The sequence below is a fragment of the Oncorhynchus clarkii genome, chromosome 10 (genome assembly GCF_045791955.1).
Source record: "Oncorhynchus clarkii lewisi isolate Uvic-CL-2024 chromosome 10, UVic_Ocla_1.0, whole genome shotgun sequence".
Taxonomy (NCBI): domain Eukaryota; kingdom Metazoa; phylum Chordata; class Actinopteri; order Salmoniformes; family Salmonidae; genus Oncorhynchus; species Oncorhynchus clarkii.
In genome coordinates, this window is record NC_092156.1 from 43,924,087 (window position 1) to 43,941,627 (window position 17,541).

The 17,541-nt window shown below is 44.0% G+C and overlaps 2 protein-coding genes across 3 annotated transcripts; one reads left to right on the top strand and one right to left on the bottom strand.

The window, feature by feature from the left end:
* The first annotated feature begins 531 nt into the window (after positions 1 to 531).
* On the top strand, positions 532 to 2,055 carry LOC139419583 (muscarinic acetylcholine receptor M1-like). The gene has a single exon (XM_071169553.1). The coding sequence runs from the start codon at positions 535 to 537 to the stop codon at positions 2,053 to 2,055; it is 1,521 nt and encodes a 506-aa protein (XP_071025654.1). The 5' UTR covers positions 532 to 534.
* A 569-nt stretch (positions 2,056 to 2,624) lies between these two features.
* On the bottom strand, positions 2,625 to 17,244 carry LOC139418547 (zinc finger protein ubi-d4-like). 2 transcript variants are annotated; one of them, XM_071168099.1, is made up of 12 exons: positions 17,189 to 17,244; positions 15,422 to 15,582; positions 13,268 to 13,375; positions 12,949 to 13,127; positions 12,747 to 12,839; positions 12,527 to 12,611; positions 12,230 to 12,271; positions 9,299 to 9,436; positions 8,628 to 8,759; positions 8,295 to 8,407; positions 8,091 to 8,172; positions 2,625 to 7,664 (listed from the first exon to the last, which is right to left on the bottom strand). In XM_071168099.1, the coding sequence occupies exons 1-12, from the start codon at positions 17,218 to 17,220 to the stop codon at positions 7,582 to 7,584; spliced, it is 1,248 nt and encodes a 415-aa protein (XP_071024200.1). In that variant the 5' UTR covers positions 17,221 to 17,244; the 3' UTR covers positions 2,625 to 7,581. The 2 variants fall into 2 exon arrangements, with proteins under 2 accessions (XP_071024200.1, XP_071024201.1); XM_071168100.1 differs by lacking the exon at positions 12,230 to 12,271 and having other exon boundaries at positions 2,629 to 7,664.
* Between the last annotated feature and the right edge of the window lie 297 nt (positions 17,245 to 17,541).

Genomic DNA, 17,541 nt, shown 5'->3' on the forward strand with positions numbered 1-17,541 from the left:
GCCTAATGAATTTATTTAAATTGACTGATTTCCTAATATGAACTGTAACTTAGTAAAATATTTCAAATTGTTGCATTTATATTTTTGTTCAGTATATCCTCTTGTTTGCATTCAGCAGTAAACTCATTAAGCACTAAAAGTTATGAAAAATGTATCATAGTTACAGCATGTCACCTCGTCTGTGAGTCAACAGAAAGGCAGGATATCAAACATGGTGGGTAAACTGAACATGGTGGGTAAACTTAATGAGTTTCTCAGAACTGCCTTTACTGGAGATATGACAATGTCATTTACCGGGATGACGTTTTTCTAATTATATCAATGGACCAGTTAAACAAATTCTCTAAATTATTGACAAAATATGTGTATAAAGGTCATGGTTGTTAGCAATGTGCTCCATCTCATGACTGTTCTCTTGTTCTGCAGTTGGCCCTGAGACGGTAACTCCATGCCAGATGTCAACATCAGCGATTCCCTGTTGTGAAGAAGAATGACTTTTGCTCCACAGCTTAACTCTGCGTCGCTCTGTGGAAGATGAACCACTCCTGTCTCTCCCAGACCAGTGACACCACCAATGTGACAGCAGATCCACTGGGGGGCCATGAGATATGGGAGGTGGTGGTGATTGTACTCATCACAGGGCCTCTCTCCCTGGTCACTATCATAGGTAACCTGCTGGTGGTGATCTCCTTCCGGGTCAACAGGCAGCTGCGCACCTTCAGCAATTACTTTCTGCTGAGCTTGGCGGTGGCGGATCTGATCCTGGGAGCAGTCTCTATGAACCTCTATGCTGTTTATATTATCATGGGACGCTGGACCCTGGGCAGCCTGGCCTGTGACGTCTGGCTGGCTGTGGATTATGTGGCCAGCAACGCCTCCGTCATGAACCTGCTGGTCATCAGCTTCGACCGCTTCTACTCCATCACCAGACCTCTCACCTACCGGGCCAAGCGCACCACACGCCGGGCAGCCGCAGCCATCGGCCTGGCCTGGGCCGTGTCCTTCATCCTGTGGGGGCCAGCCATCCTGTTCTGGCCCCATGTAGTGGGTAGGGAAGCACAGGACGCGGGTGAATGCTCTATCCCGTTCCTGACCGAGCCTGCTCTCACATTCGGCACGGCCATCGCTGCCTTCTACCTTCCTGTCACCATCATGGGAATCCTGTACTGGAAGATCTACTGGGAGATTGAGAAGCGAGCCCAGGGTCTGGAGGGGCTAATGGGGTCTGGGAGCAGTGGAGGGGCCTCCCAGGTGTCTGGGCGAAGGGATGTCTACTCCAGCAGCACCAAGAGCAGTGTGAGCAGCTCCAGAGAGGTGCCTGTGGGCAGGGAGCAGAGCAGTGAGGTGTCCCAGGGCTGCTTCCCTGTGAGAGAGGAGCCTAAACAGAGCAGTGAGAGGAGAATAGCAACACTGTCATTGTCTCCCACCAAGGGGGCATACAGGGAGGGCTGCAGAGACAGCACCTGTAACATAGATGAGGAAGAGCCTACGGTCTCCCTTTCCTCCTCAGAGGAAGAACCAGAGCAGACGCAGCAGGGGGCGAGCGCTAAGACAAGCCCTAAAGCCATGATCCCACTCAGAGACGCCCAGGGCAGAGACACCGTAGGGGCCATCAAACCCCTGACATCCAGGGCAGAGGACAGTACAGCAGGTCCACAGGGCAGGCAGCCCCCCCTAAGGGGCTCCACATCAGACTCCAGACGCCACAAGCAGCCCAAAGCCAAGAGGAGGAGGAACACAATTGTCAGGGAGAAGAAGGCAGCCAGGACCCTGTGTGCCATCCTGCTGGCTTTCATCCTGACCTGGACGCCGTACAACATCATGGTGCTGGTGTCCGTCTCCTACTGCGTGCCCGAGAAGCTGTGGCAGCTTGGCTACTGGCTCTGCTACATCAACAGCACCGTCAACCCAGTCTGCTACGCCCTCTGCAACGAGCACTTCAGAGTCACCTTTAAGACGCTGCTGCTCTGCAGGCCGGGACAAAAGAACTGGGGAATGGCTTATAACTCCAACCATGCCTCCTTCAGGACACACAAGACCAGCAGTACTGTCTGAACTTCTTCAAAGCTAGACACTACCCTCTAGCTTAAGAAGAGTGAGACCTGCCCTAGTAAGAGACAATCCATGCAAGGGGATGATTTTTTGAAGAAGGCAGAGGAATTGCTTTTTGACTGTTCGGTAAGAAGGAAAAAGAAAGACATGCTAAATATGATGGGCATTGACATGCATGACAGTCAATAGCAGAAAACCTGTTGCCTCAAAGCAGTCTTTCTTAAGAGCATTAGATTGCATACATCTATGATAATCATGCAGTCTGTTTCTGCCCATGACTGTCTTCAAACCTTCCTTCCTCACCCTCCCCTTCAGTTCCTCTCCATGGAGCTGTTGGTCTGCCCGTTTTGACTTCGGGCCAGAGCCATGAAATGGCTTCTGTTTATGACATGTTTATTGAAACAGGGTTATGAATTGGTCCATATGTCTTAATGTTAAATCATCACCAGGAACTTGCAATACAAAAAAGGTACAAATATAACAGACACAAAGATTCCATCACTGATACTGTAGTGCTTCAGTGATACTGAATGCACACTGCTGCAATAGAGAAAAGAGGACACGGCACCAAATACAGCCAGTGACAAATATTTTATTTTCATGGGGGGAAAAAAAAGACAAAACCTTCTATCATAAAGGCAATATTCATTCACAACTCCAATAAAGTCCCAAAACTGTTCTACATCAACTGAATCAATATCATTGCTGAATATGACGGCAAAACGAAAACCGTTCTGTTCCTGGAAACCGCCTCTAAACAAACACCCCAAAAAGTGTCATGAGAAATACTTGTTTAACGCTTTAGTATTTGTTAGTTGGCTATTGATATAACATGATAGTATAGCTAAATTATATTACACAATTTCCTTACACTTTGATCAATTCAAATCGGAGCATACCATTAGCACACATTATCATGCACTTGCTTGACTGTTTTGCCTTTTTTTTTTTACCATGTCTGCCAATGTATCCTGTGTTTTTTTACTGTCACTAGTTAAGGTAAAAACATCTTCGCTAATTGTAATTAGTGTAATTTGTGTGCCAGACCTGTGGAGAGCATTGTGCCCAGCTTTGGGGGAGAAGAGCAGAGAGAAAATACAATGTTCCCTTTCCATGAGACAAACAACTCAGACATGCAATTGATTCAGAAATGTGCCTTTAAGGTTCACCTTAGAATCCCTTTGTGCCCATCTTACAAATTATATAAATGTAGACCTATATATGACAATGTCAATACATTTTCCTCTAAGGAAAATGCTACAGTATAGCAAATGCAAGTGCACACACCAGTCTGCAGTTTGTTTTAACACACCACTGTCTGACTAGATCCTCTGATGGCTCCCCATCATTCCAATAACATTATCCCCCTGACAGTCCCAGTAGCACTTGTATTGCTCATTACTGCCCTCCTGTGGCTATAACTGAAGGGGAGTGTAGATCATGACAGTAACGTGAGGCCCCAGTGGAGCTGGTTAGAGCATGGTGGGATGAGACTTCTGAGCCGGTATGGGAAGGGAAACAAAGTCCTGTGTTCGGTAGCCATTTCCCAACACATAACAAGGTCAGGTCGGGTTCAGGACTAGTGCAGCTCTCTAGGACCTGTGTTGCCTACCAATGGAATATGTAACTATTGCTGGTAAAATGCTGACCGTAGGTATACAGTCGTGGCCAAAAGTTTTGAAAATTACACAAATATTAATTTTCACAATGTCTGCTGCCTCAGTTTGTATAATGGCAATTTGCATATACTCCAGAATGTTATGAAGAGTGATCAGATGAATTGCAATTAAATGCAAAGTCCCTCTTTTGCTATGAAAATGAACTGAATCCCCCCCAAAACATTTCCATTGCATTTCAGCCCTGCCACAAAAGGACCAGCTGACATCATGTCAGTGATTCACTCGTTAACACAGGTGTGATTGTTGACAAGGACAAGGCTGGAGATCACTCTGTCATGCTGATTGAGTTTGAATAAGACTGGAAGCTTCAAAAGGAGGGTGGTGCTTGGAATCATTGTTCTTCCTCTGTCAACCATGGTTACCTGCAAGGAAACACGTGCTGTCATCATTGCTTTGCAGAATAAAGGGCTTCATTGGCAAGGATATTGCTGCCAGTAAGATTGCACCTAAATCAACCATTTATCGGATCAAGAACTTCAAGGAGAGCGGTTCAATTGTTGTGAAGAAGGCTTCAGGGCGCCCAAGAAAGTCCAGAAAGCGCCAGGACCATCTCCTAAAGTTGATTCAGCTGCGGTATCGTGGAACCACCAGTACAGAGCTTGCTCAGGAATGGCAGCAGGCAGGTGTGAGTGCATCTGCACGCACATTGAGGCAAAGACTTTTAGAGGATGGCCTGGTGTCAAGAAGGGCAGCAAAGAAGCCACTTCTCTCCAGGAAAAACGTCAGGGACAGACTGATATTCTGCAAAAGGTACAGGGTTAGGACTGAGGTAAAGTCATTTTCTCTGATGAATCCCCTTTCCGATTGTTTGTGGCATCCGGAAAAAAAAGCTTGTCTGGAGAAGATGAGCGCTACCATCAGTCCTGTGTCATGCCAACAGAAAAGCATCCTGAAACCATTCATGTGTGGGGTTGCTTCTCAGCCAAAGGAGTGGGTTCACTCACAATTTTGCCTAAAAACACAGCCATGAATAAAGAATGGTACCAACACATCCTCCGAGAGCAACTTCTCCCAACCATCCAGGAACAGTTTGGTGACGAACAATGCCTTTTCCAGCATGATGGAGCACCTTGCCATGAGGCAAAAGTGAGTGGCACGGGTAACAAAACATTGGTATTTTGGGTCCATGGTCAGGAAACTCCCCAACCTTAATCCCATTGAGAACTTGTGGTCAATCCTCAAGAGGCGGATGGACAAACAAAAACTCACAAATTCTGACAAACTCCAAGCATTGATTATGCAAGAATGGGCTGCCATCAGTCAGGATGTGGCCCAGAAGTTAAATGACAGCATGCCAGGGCGGATTGCAGAGGTCTTGGGGAAAAAAAAGGGTCAACACTGCAAATATTGGCGCTTGCATCAACTTCATGTAATTGTCAATAAAAGCCTTCGACACATATGAAATGCTTGTAATTATACTTCAGTATTCTATAGTAACATCTGACAAAAACATAAAGACACTGAAGCAGCAAACTTTCTGGAAATTAATATTTGTGTCATTCTCAAAACTTTTGGCCAAGACTGTAGAATACACTCAAATTCACTTAAACCAGCCAGCAATCACTTGACTCACTTTCCTTCAATGCAGTAAACACAATATCAATTCCTTAAAAAGAGTTACGCCAAGGTCCTGTTCTTCTCTCTGAGGTATAGAGATGGATGGGTACTAAGTAATGGTAAGGCCCTCTCTATGCTTTCCCAACTCTGTGTTGCCTCCACATCAGGAGATGGAAGATTATTCATTAATATTGAAGATGGGCACTACACAAAGACTACAGAACCAACCTATTATTGCAGCTTTTAAATCATTTCACACCTTTAATATGCTATACAAATATATAAATATACAAAACCTTAAAATTTTTCTGATTATGAACAAGCATTGGCATGCTAATTGATTTCAACTATTTCTCTCCTCTCCACGCAAAGCAGATATTTTGCAGAATAAAAGTAGGATTCGGAGCAGTCGTGTGCATGTGCAGTGCCTTCGGATTCTTCAGACAATTTAACTTTTTCCACATTTTGTTACGTTACAGCCTTATTCTAAAATGTATCCCACCAATCGACAACCAAATACCCCATAATGACAAAGTAAAAACAGTTTGTTAGAAATGTTTGCAAATGTATTTAAAATAAAAAAAAACTTAACATATTTACATAAGTATTCAGACCCTTTACTTAGTACTTTGTTGGCAGCGATTACAGCCTCGAGGCTTCTTGGGTATGACGCTACAAGCTTGGCACACCCGTATTTGGGGAGTTTCTCCCATTCTTCTCTACAGATCCTCTCAAGCCCTGTCAGGTTGGAGCGGGGAGCGTCGCTACACAGCTATTTACAGGTCTTTCCAGATATATCAGATCGGGTTAAAGTCCAGGCTCTGGCTGAGCCATTAAAGGACATTCAGAGACTTGTCCTGTTGCAAGGTGAACCTTCGCCCCAATCTGAGGTCCTTAGTGCTCTGGAACAGTTTTTCATCAAGGATCTTTGTTCCGTTCATCTTTCCCTCGATCCTAACTAGTCTCAGAGTCCCTGCCGCTGAAAAACTTCCCCACAGCATGATGCTCCTACCACCATGCTTCACCGTTGGGATGGTATTGGCCAGCTGATGAGCGTTGCCTGGTTTCTTCCAGACGTGATGCTTGGCATTCAGGCCAAAGAGTTCAATCTTGGTTTCATCAGACCAGAAAATCTTGTTTCTCATGATCCGAGTCCTTTTAGGTGCTTTTGGCAAACTCCAAGCAGGCCGTCATGTGCCTTTTTACTGAGGAGTGGCTTCCGTCTGGCCACCCTACCATAAAGGCCTTGTTGGTGGAATGCTGCAGAGATAGTTGTCCTTCTGGAAGGTTCTCCTATCGCCACAGAGGCGCTCTGTCAGAGTGACCATCGGGTTCCTGGTCACCTCCCTGACCAAGACCCTTCTCCCATAATTTCTCAGTATTGCCGAGCGGCCAGCTCTAAAAAGAGTCTTGGTGGTTCCAAATTTCTTCCATTTAAGAATGATGAAGGCCACTGTGTTCTTGGGGACCTTCAATGCTGCAGACATTTTTTGGTACCCTTCCCCAGATCTGTGCCTCGACACAATCCTGTCTCGAAGCTCTATGGACAATTCCTTCGACCTCGTGGCTTGGTTTTTGCTCTGATATGCACTATCAACTGTGGGACCTTATATCGACAGGTCTGTGCCTTTCCAAATCATGTCCAATCAATTGAATTTACCACAGGTGGACTCCAATCAAGTTGTAGAAACAGCTCAAGGATGATTAATGGAAACAGGACGCACCTGAGCTCAATTTCAAGTCTCATAGCAAAGGTCTGAATACTTATGTAGATAAGTTATTTCAGTTGTTTTTTTTACAAAAATGTCTAAAAAAACTTTTGCATTGTCATTATGGGGTATTGTGTGTAGATCGATGAGGAAAATGTATTTTTTAAATCAATTTTAGAATAAGGCTGTAACAAAATGTGGAAAAAGTGAAGGGGTCTGAATACTTTCTGATTGCACTGTATGTGTGTGTGTGTGTGAGATTGTGTGTACTTTGGCTGGTAAAAGCTGTGTTTGTGGTTTAAGCCACTTTTAAAAGAAACATACTTGATGTATTGTCAAGTTCAGGATATTACACATGGAGTTTGATATATTGACAAATAGTTGAAAACAAAAGCCTACATGGGTCACTTGAGCTTGGAACTGTGTAACAGTCATAGAACAACCAAACCTAAGCGTGTTTCAGCGGGGGGGGGGGGGGTACGTTTCCCTTTTCACAAGTCATCTGTCCCACCCCCGCCGCTCGACTGACCACAGAGAAAGAACCTCACTGTGGAGGGAGGGTTGTATGTGAGGATGGGGGTCCATCACGACGGAGGGACACTACGGGTCTGGTATATTGACGCCTTGTCTTTCAATAGGTCCAGACACAGATGGCAGCTCCAGCTCCCTGTTAGAGGACACAAGGAAACAGAGGTGAATGACTCAGACTTTTAGTCCTATAAATATCCTCTTTCTTCCATGGACCCACCTCATGTCATTAGCCCAGTTGAAGTCAGTGGGCTCATGGTAGAGGCTATTCTGTGATCTAACACTTTGCATTGATGAAGCATTTCAACGCTAGCTTAGTGCTGAACGAGGTGATTCATCAGTACGCTATCGTTGTCTGGCTACGCTGCCTGAGAGCTCTACTTGGACACTCGGCTCTGCCAAATTTACCGAGATAAATCTGTCTCCCTACGGAGAGGAAACCCACAACACTCGTTACCAAAAAAGCTGTTGACTCAGAGTAGACAGGCAAATGGGGCAGTGGCTGTGTAAAAAAAGCCCATTTAAACCAACATTGTGGGACATATTGTTCACATCCTGCTCTTACCTTCTGGAGGTTCAGCCATAGGGGGGCTGAGACAGTACATATGATAGCCTCTATCACAGTCATCACAGAAGAGAAGCTGGTCCTGGACAAAAGACCACAGGCTCATTATACAACGCAGTTTTTCAGTGCACCACTTCATTCTAAATATACAGTGCACTTCATTTATCCCACAGTAATAAGCATGACGCCTGCAGGTCAACTCACGTCGTTCTCTGAGGTGCCACAGATGTTGCAGCACTTGCACTCGATGCACTGCCAGCGGTATGTCTTCACTGCAGCCATCATCACGGGGGTGAACTGCAGGCAGGACGGGTGGCCTGGGTTGGACACAGAGAATGGGTCTCACAGGACAAACCCTGTCTGCCACTGTCATTACTGCTGGTCTTTGTAACTATGTCATCATGCGTCTGACTCTGAACACACTCAACACGGATCTTAAAGTAAAGTCTACCACTCACACACACCCATACAAAATTGTCTCAAATCGCAGAGGTTATCCCGGTCTCTCAGTGTAAAGGCCAGGGGTGGAGCGGTTACCTGAACGTCCACAGTCTGAGCAGGACTGCAGCGCCTCTGACTGGCCCGTCTTCTGGTTGAGGGCAGAGTCTCCCAGGCAGAAGTCACAGTAGTTATTGGGTATCGCCAAACCATCTGGACCTTTCTTGGGTGCTGTGAGGGAGAGAGACAGAATAAAACAACGTATAAGAACGCTTTCAAAAGTTATTGATTAACAAGGAACCAGTGTCATTGGCCGTGTCCGAATACCTATACTTGCGTTCTATATAGAAGGCATTTTCGGTATGCGGGAAAAAAAAAAAAAAATATTGTATGCTTTAAATGCCAGGATGTCATTCATACTAATTTTGGATTTTCATCTAGTAAAATTTGCTGCACACTTGAGGAAGAGGATCGTCTTTCCAGACTCGCGTGTGTTTGACTACAGCTGATAATGAGATAACGGGACGCACTGTACCCAAATGAACGAATGGCGGGAATCAAGACAATTGCGTATTAGATGATGTATTCTCAGGATTGGAAAGCCTAGGATGTGGATATTTGTTGCTTACTGCGTTGTTGTACTGAACAGTACGTTCTAAATAGTATGTAGCACGATTATACACAGTATTTATTTTTAGTAAGTAGTAGGCAAGAGATTTCGGACATGGCCAACCAATGACCCCACTGGTCACCAATGACTGGTCACTTACTCTTAGGCTCCTCAGGCTGGGGCGGAATGGGGGTGTGGACCTCAGGCTCCTCCTTGTCCTCTCCCTCCTCCTCAGCCAGGTGGGAGTGGGTGTAGTGGTAGCTCAGGCCCGGACGATTCTTGTAACGCTTCCCACAGACTGCCAGAGAAACCCCCCAAACACAACACGTGTGAAAACAAAAACATACGTAAACTATTAAGTAGCCTTCATACGAGGTCAGAGTACAACATTGTTTCCTAAATCGCTCAGATCTGACCTTGCCGTGGCATTTGCTGATGCTGAAAAATCATATCCATGCACTCCTGTCCTCTGCAATGGCCTGCTGTTTTGCCTATCCTCCCACTTAGTCAAACAGTTTCAGCACGTCCATAACTCTGCTACCCTCCAGTCTGCACTGGCTCATCTTGGAAGAGGGATATTACGTTTCAATTTGCACTCAATAGCTGGAGGCGAGAGACCACCTGTGGCCCTGAATGACAATTCTGCAATTCAATTTCAACTGGAGCGGAGAAGGCGAGATCCGGTCGTGGGAATGAATCTTTTCAGCATACAAAACCATAGGAGAGATCTCAATCTAGCTTCTAGAATTTAGCCTGATGGAGTCTGTTTTAATGAATGGACCAAACAGTTTAGATTAGTACTAATAATTTGAATGAAGATTACTCTTCCTGTGCCAGACTAGAACTCTGGTGCTTTGGGAATGGCATGAGGAGTCTAGACTAGACTAATACCCAGGGTTATAAATAGATGGATTTGTGGTGGGATTGTCTGAGTCGTGGAAACAAAGATGTCAGTGTTTTGCCCCAGCCTCAGGTCTAGCATAAGATGTACCAGCAGACCAAACACTTCCTCACTCCCACGCTCTCTTAATCCCTCCACTCACTCAATCACCCTCTCATTTCTTCAGCTGATTTGTAGAAGGGCAAGATTATTGACTAGGTCAGCTCACTGTCCCTTTCCCAGCCTGCCAGTCAAAGGCCATGGTGCAGAACCCAGGTTAGTATACTTCTGGATGGACAAGGCTCTTAACAACATCCCCCCCACCCCCCCACAGGCGCTCTCACACCAGGACCCTCAAAGCCCCAAGCTGTTGGTTCAAAACAAACGCAGAGGCACTATTTCACTCTAAAGAAATGGGTGAGGAGGACGAGACAGGACAGAACGTAGATGAGTTAAGAAAAAATAAATGGAGTTAAGAAATGCAAATGAGTGTGCAGCCCTCTATTTTTTTAAGAAATGCAAATGAGACATACTAAATTAACAGACACAAAGCCAGATTATGACAAGCATATAGCCAACAGTTGATTGACTGTAGTGTGTGTAATAATAAGTGTGCCATACAGAGCCAAGACAGTCCTGAAGACAAACTACTGCTGGAGTAGCCTAAATGTCATTTAGGATAAAATAACACAAATGTACACTGCTACTTAAACTGTGGAGGAAACCAAGCACAGAAAACGCATCTCCACACATTTACAATCCACTCAAGAATATCAAGTTAACTTTGACTTCAAGTCAAATGAATTGTACCTTAAATGAGAGCCATTTAGTGGATGAGGGGAGGCAGCGACATTTAGCCTAGTCTATGGGTTCAACTAATCTCAAAGTGTTCTAAATTTAGCCTTGTCTATGGGTTCAACTAATCTCAAAGTGTTCTAAATTTAGCCTAGTCTATGGGTTCAACTAATCTCAAAGTGTTCTAAATTTAGCCTAGTCTATGGGTTCAACTAATCTCAAAGTGTTCTAAATTTAGCCTCGTCTATGGGTTCAACTAATCTCAGTGTTCTACATTTATCCTAGTCTATGGGTTCAACTAATCTCAGTGTTCTACATTTAGCCTAGTCTATGGGTTCAACTAATCTCAGTGTTCTACATTTATCCTAGTCTATGGGTTCAACTAATCTCAGTGTTCTACATTTAGCCTAGTCTATGGGTTCAACTAATCTCAGTGTTCTACATTTAGCCTAGTCTATGGGTTCAACTAATCTCAGTGTTCTACATTTATCCTAGTCTATGGGTTCAACTAATCTCAGTGTTCTACATTTATCCTAGTCTATGGGTTCAACTAATCTCAGTGTTCTACATTTATCCTAGTCTATGGGTTCAACTAATCTCAGTGTTCTACATTTAGCCTAGTCTATGGGTTCAACTAATCTCAGTGTTCTACATTTAGCCTAGTCTATGGGTTCAACTAATCTCAGTGTTCTACATTTATCCTAGTCTATGGGTTCAACTAATCTCAGTGTTCTACATTTATCCTAGTCTATGGGTTCAACTAATCTCAGTGTTCTACATTTATCCTAGTCTATGGGTTCAACTAATCTCAGTGTTCTACATTGAGCCTAGTCTATGGGTTCAACTAATCTCAGTGTTCTACATTGAGCCTAGTCTATGGGTTCAACTAATCTCAGTGTTCTACATTGAGCCTAGTCTATGGGTTCAACTAATCTCAGTGTTCTACATTGAGCCTAGTCTATGGGTTCAACTAATCTCAGTGTTCTACATTGAGCCTAGTCTATGGGTTCAACTAATCTCAGTGTTCTACATTGAGCCTAGTCTATGGGTTCAACTAATCTCAGTGTTCTACATTGAGCCTAGTCTATGGGTTCAACTAATCTCAGTGTTCTACATTGAGCCTAGTCTATGGGTTCAACTAATCTCAGTGTTCTACATTGAGCCTAGTCTATGGGTTCAACTAATCTCAGTGTTCTACATTGAGCCTAGTCTATGGGTTCAACTAATCTCAGTGTTCTACATTGAGCCTAGTCTATGGGTTCAACTAATCTCAGTGTTCTACATTGAGCCTAGTCTATGGGTTCAACTAATCTCAGTGTTCTACATTGAGCCAACACACACAGAGAGAGAAAAACAAACAGGCATTAAGCAGACTGGACTGGAGGCAGAGGAAAAAGGAATGCGAGAGAAATATACCTCTTTCAGAAGGTTTTGAAATATGCTTTTGTTTGAAAGTGTCTGAAAGAGAGAAGAGAGAGCATAGACAGAAAGACTCAGAAGTACGGTCACAGACAGAGAGAATCAGAAAGGCATCAACAATGCGCCCGAGTGTCTGAGTTTCAGCTGCAAGAGATGACAATTTCAGGAGCTAAAAACAACAGACTGACTGCTTCCCAGCAACAGAGTTCCTAGAGAGTAGCCCACCTCTGCAAAAGCCCATCTGTACTCCCACTGTTTCCCTCCCAGGTTCTGCTGCACCCCCCTGGGACTCACTGTCACAGGAGTAGGGCTTGTCCTTGTCCTCCAGCGCAGCCGCCGCAGCGTCCAGCTTCTTCTTGGCATTGCTTACTCCACGACCCTGCGGACAAACACGCCGTCATAACACACCATCCCCAATATCATAGTTACAGTCATGTTGCCACACTGGACACCATTTCAGATGACATGCCCTTAACATCACTAACAATTATTGGTTTAGAATAGCTTCTCTCACCTTTCCCTTTCCTTTCCCTCTTCTTTTTGGGGTGTCCTCCTCATAGTCCTCATCCTCCAAGTCATCCAGGAAGTCATCTGGCTCCAGGACTCTCTGTGTTGACAGAGGAAAGCATGTAGCTTTAGTAGCTAGTGTCACTGGAGGAGTAGTAAACAAGCTAGTTATCACACACAATCCATCCAACCACAGCAGGCTACTGTACCTTTCTGATGCGTGCTGCAGGGGTGACCGCCCCACCAGTGTAGTCTGTCAGACTGGACTCCTCCTCAGGCCCTCGGAGCTCCGGAGGAACCCGTTTGTCCAGGGGTTCTCCCTTCAGCAGGGCCTCCAGACTGCTGCCATCAGAGGACAGGGAATCCTTCTTTAACCCCAAGTCCAGCTCTACAGACAGGGAGAACCACAAACAACCTTTACAAATGAGTGAAGAACAAACAGGAAAATGATGAACAGAGGGGCACACAAACGGGTCAACACAGCTGTAGTATTATTAAGCAGAGCAGTATGTCATGATAAGGACGTACCTGACTTTAGAGGAGGGAAAACGAGTCGGGGATCCTCTGGGGGGTGGGATCGTCGTTTCTTCCTCCACCTGCGGGATGGGTAGGTGTACAACTGTCCTGGGGCCACGCCTGGGAGATGACAGATAGTTGCATGTTAGTGAGCACCCCATGTCCCCACAGTGACAGCACATACATACAGTGCCTTCAGAAAGTATTCAGAAATGATTGTAGTGTCATACCCAAGAAGACTCGAGGCTGTAATCGCTGACAAAGGTGCTTCAACAAAGTACTGAGTAAAGGATCTAAATACTTATATAAAATGTGATTTCTGTTTTCATTTTTAATACATTTGCAAACATTTCTAAATACCTGTTTTTTTATGGGGTATTGTGTGTAGATTGATGAGGTGGAAAACGATTTAATCCATTTTAGAATAGGGCTGTAACGTAATAAAATGTGGAAAACGTCAAGGGGTATGAATACTTTCCGAATGCACTGTATATAGCCATGTTGTCGTTACTCATTGTGTATTCACTACTTTTCTATATTTTTCTTTCTGCATTGTTGGGAAGGGCCGTAAGTAAGCATCTTACATGCTGACCACACCGCTCGCGTCGCAAAATAAATTGAAACATACATGTTATTGAATTATTGCACCCACACTGCTCGCGTGCACCAACAAGAGTCTGCGTTGCCAGGCGCCAAAATATAGTGCCTTGCAAATGTTTTCATCCCCCTTGGCGTTTTTCCTATTTTGTTGCATGACAACCTGTAATTTAAATATATTTTTTATTTGGATTTCATGTAGTGGACATACACAAAATAGTCCAAATTGGTGAAGCAAAATAAATTACTTGTTTCAAAAAATTATATTAGAAACGGTGTGTGCATATGTATTTACCCCCTTTGCTATGAAGCCCCTAAATAAGATCTGGTGCAAACCAATTACCTTCAGAAGTCACATAATTAGTTAAATAAAGTACACCTGTGTGCAATGTAAGTGTCACATGATCTCTCATATATATATATATATATAGCTGGAGCAGTTTTGCCTTGTAGAATGGTGGCTAGATGTGCCAAGCTCATAGAGACATACCCCAAGAAACTTGCAGCTGTAACTGCTGCAAAAGGTGGCTCTACAAAGTATTGACTTCGGGGGGGTGAATAGTTATGCACGCTCAAGTACTGTTTTTTTGTCTTATTTCTTGTTTGTTTCACATCTTCGCATCTTCAAAGTGGTAGGCATGTTGTGTAAATCAAATGATACAAACCCCCAAACAATACATTTTAATTCCAGGTTGTAAGGCAACAAAACAGGAAAATTGCCAAGGGGGGTGAATACTTCGGCAAGCCACTGTAGAAGTCAGTTCTATTTGTGATGCTGAACGCCGTGCAAGGCCTGCCTCTCCCATCTCCTCAATTGGTTTATAGAAGCAGATACCCACATGCCATCTCCTCAGTGGTTATACCCACAAGGGTGAATGAAAGACAAACTGAGGTCGGTCGTGGTCATGGTAATACTATTAAATACCAATCGCCATATAAAGTCCAAAGAAGAAAAGGTCTGGAAGGAGGAGAGATGACTAGAAACAATTCGGTTGACCGTTTTGTATTTGAATTAATTGTCGGGAGTAGAGGATCTTGTGCATTTCAGGTAAAATAACTCACCGTTTATATCCCAGGACAAATTAGCTAGAAACAGCAAGCTAGCTAACTAAATGGCCATAAATGTTTAATGTTTTTCGACCTGTTTCGACCTTGGTTCAGAGTTTGTTTTGATATTCTGTGTGTCGTGATCCCGTTTGGTGTGGGGGGGACAAAATAAATTTGCGCGCGATGGCACGGACGATTTTGGGTACGGTATTAGTCTACAAATGTTGTTTACGAAGCATGTGAAAATACATTTGAAGTGTACTTACAACTAAATACGTTCTAGACCTACCAAAAAGGCATTAACTGTGACATATCTAAAATACTTGGTTTAATGTTTCAGCATACATAGCTCAACCCAAGTTCTCCAGAGGGCTTGAACTACAGTGTTCTCTCGTGCTCATCTCCAGATCATGAGAAGGTGGTGAATGATATAGCCTACTACTCAAATCTGTGAACTCAGTAGTTCTGAAAGAAAACTCCTACGCGACTTCAGTTAGTGTGTATGCGCACAGTATTTCTAACCTGGTCCCCTGTGTCTCTTCTCCATCCAAATGTAACAGTTGCTCTGCGCCACTCCAGTCTGAGAGTCCAGGAAGGGCATTCGGACACTCCTCTCGGCACATAGCCGGGCGTTGTAGTTATGGCACTGCTCCATGGCATCTCTGTAGTACTGCTCTCCGAGCCTGCACCCACACACAGAGAGCAGCAGCCAGGGTTAGCACTAGGAAACAGACTGCCTGTGTGTACTGTGATAAGAAGTATACATTCATGCATCAGTTCAACAACTGACAGTACCTGGTGCGCTTCTCTGCCATAGAGGTAGGTGTGGTATGTGGTCCTACCACCTCTTTAAGCCAAATCATGCTGTCTGAATTCTAGGCAACCTCTCTACTATGCTGTAAAATAGGCTTAAAATAATTAAAACTTCAAAGCCTTTATCACAGCCTCAGCTAAAACCCTTTTTGTCCCTTTTATGCTGGCACCTCGGAGCAGCAGGCAAGCAAACTATGTAATTGTGTCCCTGGACTTAGTAACTGGTGAGAATGTGTCGGCAGGTGCTCTTTTGTTGGCTTGGCAACAGCGTCTACCTGGTAGAGGAAGCACAGCCTCTGCTGGTTCAGATTTTCAACACAAATCAGCATGAGTGAAACCCATTTTTTTTTAAACTAAATGCTCTGTGGGGTGTCCTGAAAGCTTCATAGTAGTATCATTTTAAATCTATTTTATGCAAAGTGATATGAAAGCTTTAGGGAAATATACATAATAACTCTTCTCGTGTTTTAAACTACATTTGTTTCATGGGAATTTTCTGAAATTGGTTTAATTGTCTTGATGAAAACCACATCTGATTCATATCACCAAACTCCTTCGGCAAAAGTTATTTTTAACACTGCCCCAAAGACATGACTTTTATAGTGACTAATGTATTGTGTTAACAGCGCAACAAAACATGCATTCCACATAAAAGTATGCCAGGACAACATCTGCAGTGTCAGATGATAAATTCAGAACACATATAGTACAAGACCTGGACTAATTTTTAACTAGTAGGCCCAACCTTACATACTACAACAACAGCCTCTATGCACTCTAAGAAGCTAAACGTAACAACCAAATTGCCAACGGGATATCCGCAACTCCCTATCCGTAATCCGACTAATTCCAAGGGGAGTTTGAAAACACCCACCGTGAAAGTAAACCGGGACAGTGACTTGCTAGCTATCTAGTTTACAATCGTTTTAGCTAGCAACATTAGATCGCTACCACAATGACTGCAATTCTTCATGTATATTTGCTAACTTGTACCCGATGTTTGGTTACATAATGAGATTTGGTTCCTTTCAATGTGTTCATTAACCACAACTATTGACAAAACGTTAGCTAGCTGACCTGCTGAGTGTTGACTCTGTGGGGACACAGATGGCTAGCTAGCTGGGGTTAAATTCATTACGGATAACGTTTGCCGTTTAAGAACAAAACGGGGAGGGACCTAACTAGATTTTTCCAATATAAACTCTCGTTTGCATTTTCCGTTTGGAGTAAACGGTTTCTGTTGCAACAGACAACGTTTTGCAAGATAATCGGTGTATTACACCACAGCCTAGCCATTTCCTATAGTCCGCAAAGCTCAACTACTCAGTTTGATAAGTGAGTTACTCGGTTCCTTTAACGAACGTGTTCGGCAATTTACCATAACATATACTTGTTTCTGCTACCACCGACCTGTATTATATTTAAACGTAAAACACATTCGCGTACTTTAACTAGGTGGAAAAGAACAGTACTTACAGTTTGACAACATTCTCAACAACAGCCGCCATCTTGGTTTGCTTTGCCGTGTATAGTTTGCGCCTGCGCGGGGGGGAGGGGGTCCAATAGCCAGTTATGGGTTTTAGGCACTATGCAATTTCAGGCAACATGATTAAATCATGTCTTGTGTAATGTAATTTAGACTTCAGTGTTACTATTATAACTGATTAATGTACTACTTCTAGTGATATACTAAAATGTCCAGCAGATGGAGATGTAACCAAGTGGAAGGAAAGGATCATTCTGGCCAAAGATTTCAGGTAGCTCTTCTGACATGTAAACCGTCAAACTCACTGAATGCTACCCAATTTCAGACCTGTCAGTGCCCCACA

Coding starts and splice junctions, on each gene's coding strand:
- LOC139418547 (XM_071168099.1), bottom strand. CDS start 17,220: ATGGCGGCTGTTGTTGAGAATGTTGTCAAACT. Junction 8,760..9,298: donor CCAGCCTGAGGAGCCTAAGA/GTAAGTGACCAG, acceptor TCTCCCTCACAG/CACCCAAGAAAGGTCCAGAT. Junction 7,665..8,090: donor TATGGCTGAACCTCCAGAAG/GTAAGAGCAGGA, acceptor GTCCTCTAACAG/GGAGCTGGAGCTGCCATCTG.
- LOC139419583 (XM_071169553.1), top strand. CDS start 535: ATGAACCACTCCTGTCTCTCCCAGACCAGTGACACCACCAATGTGACA.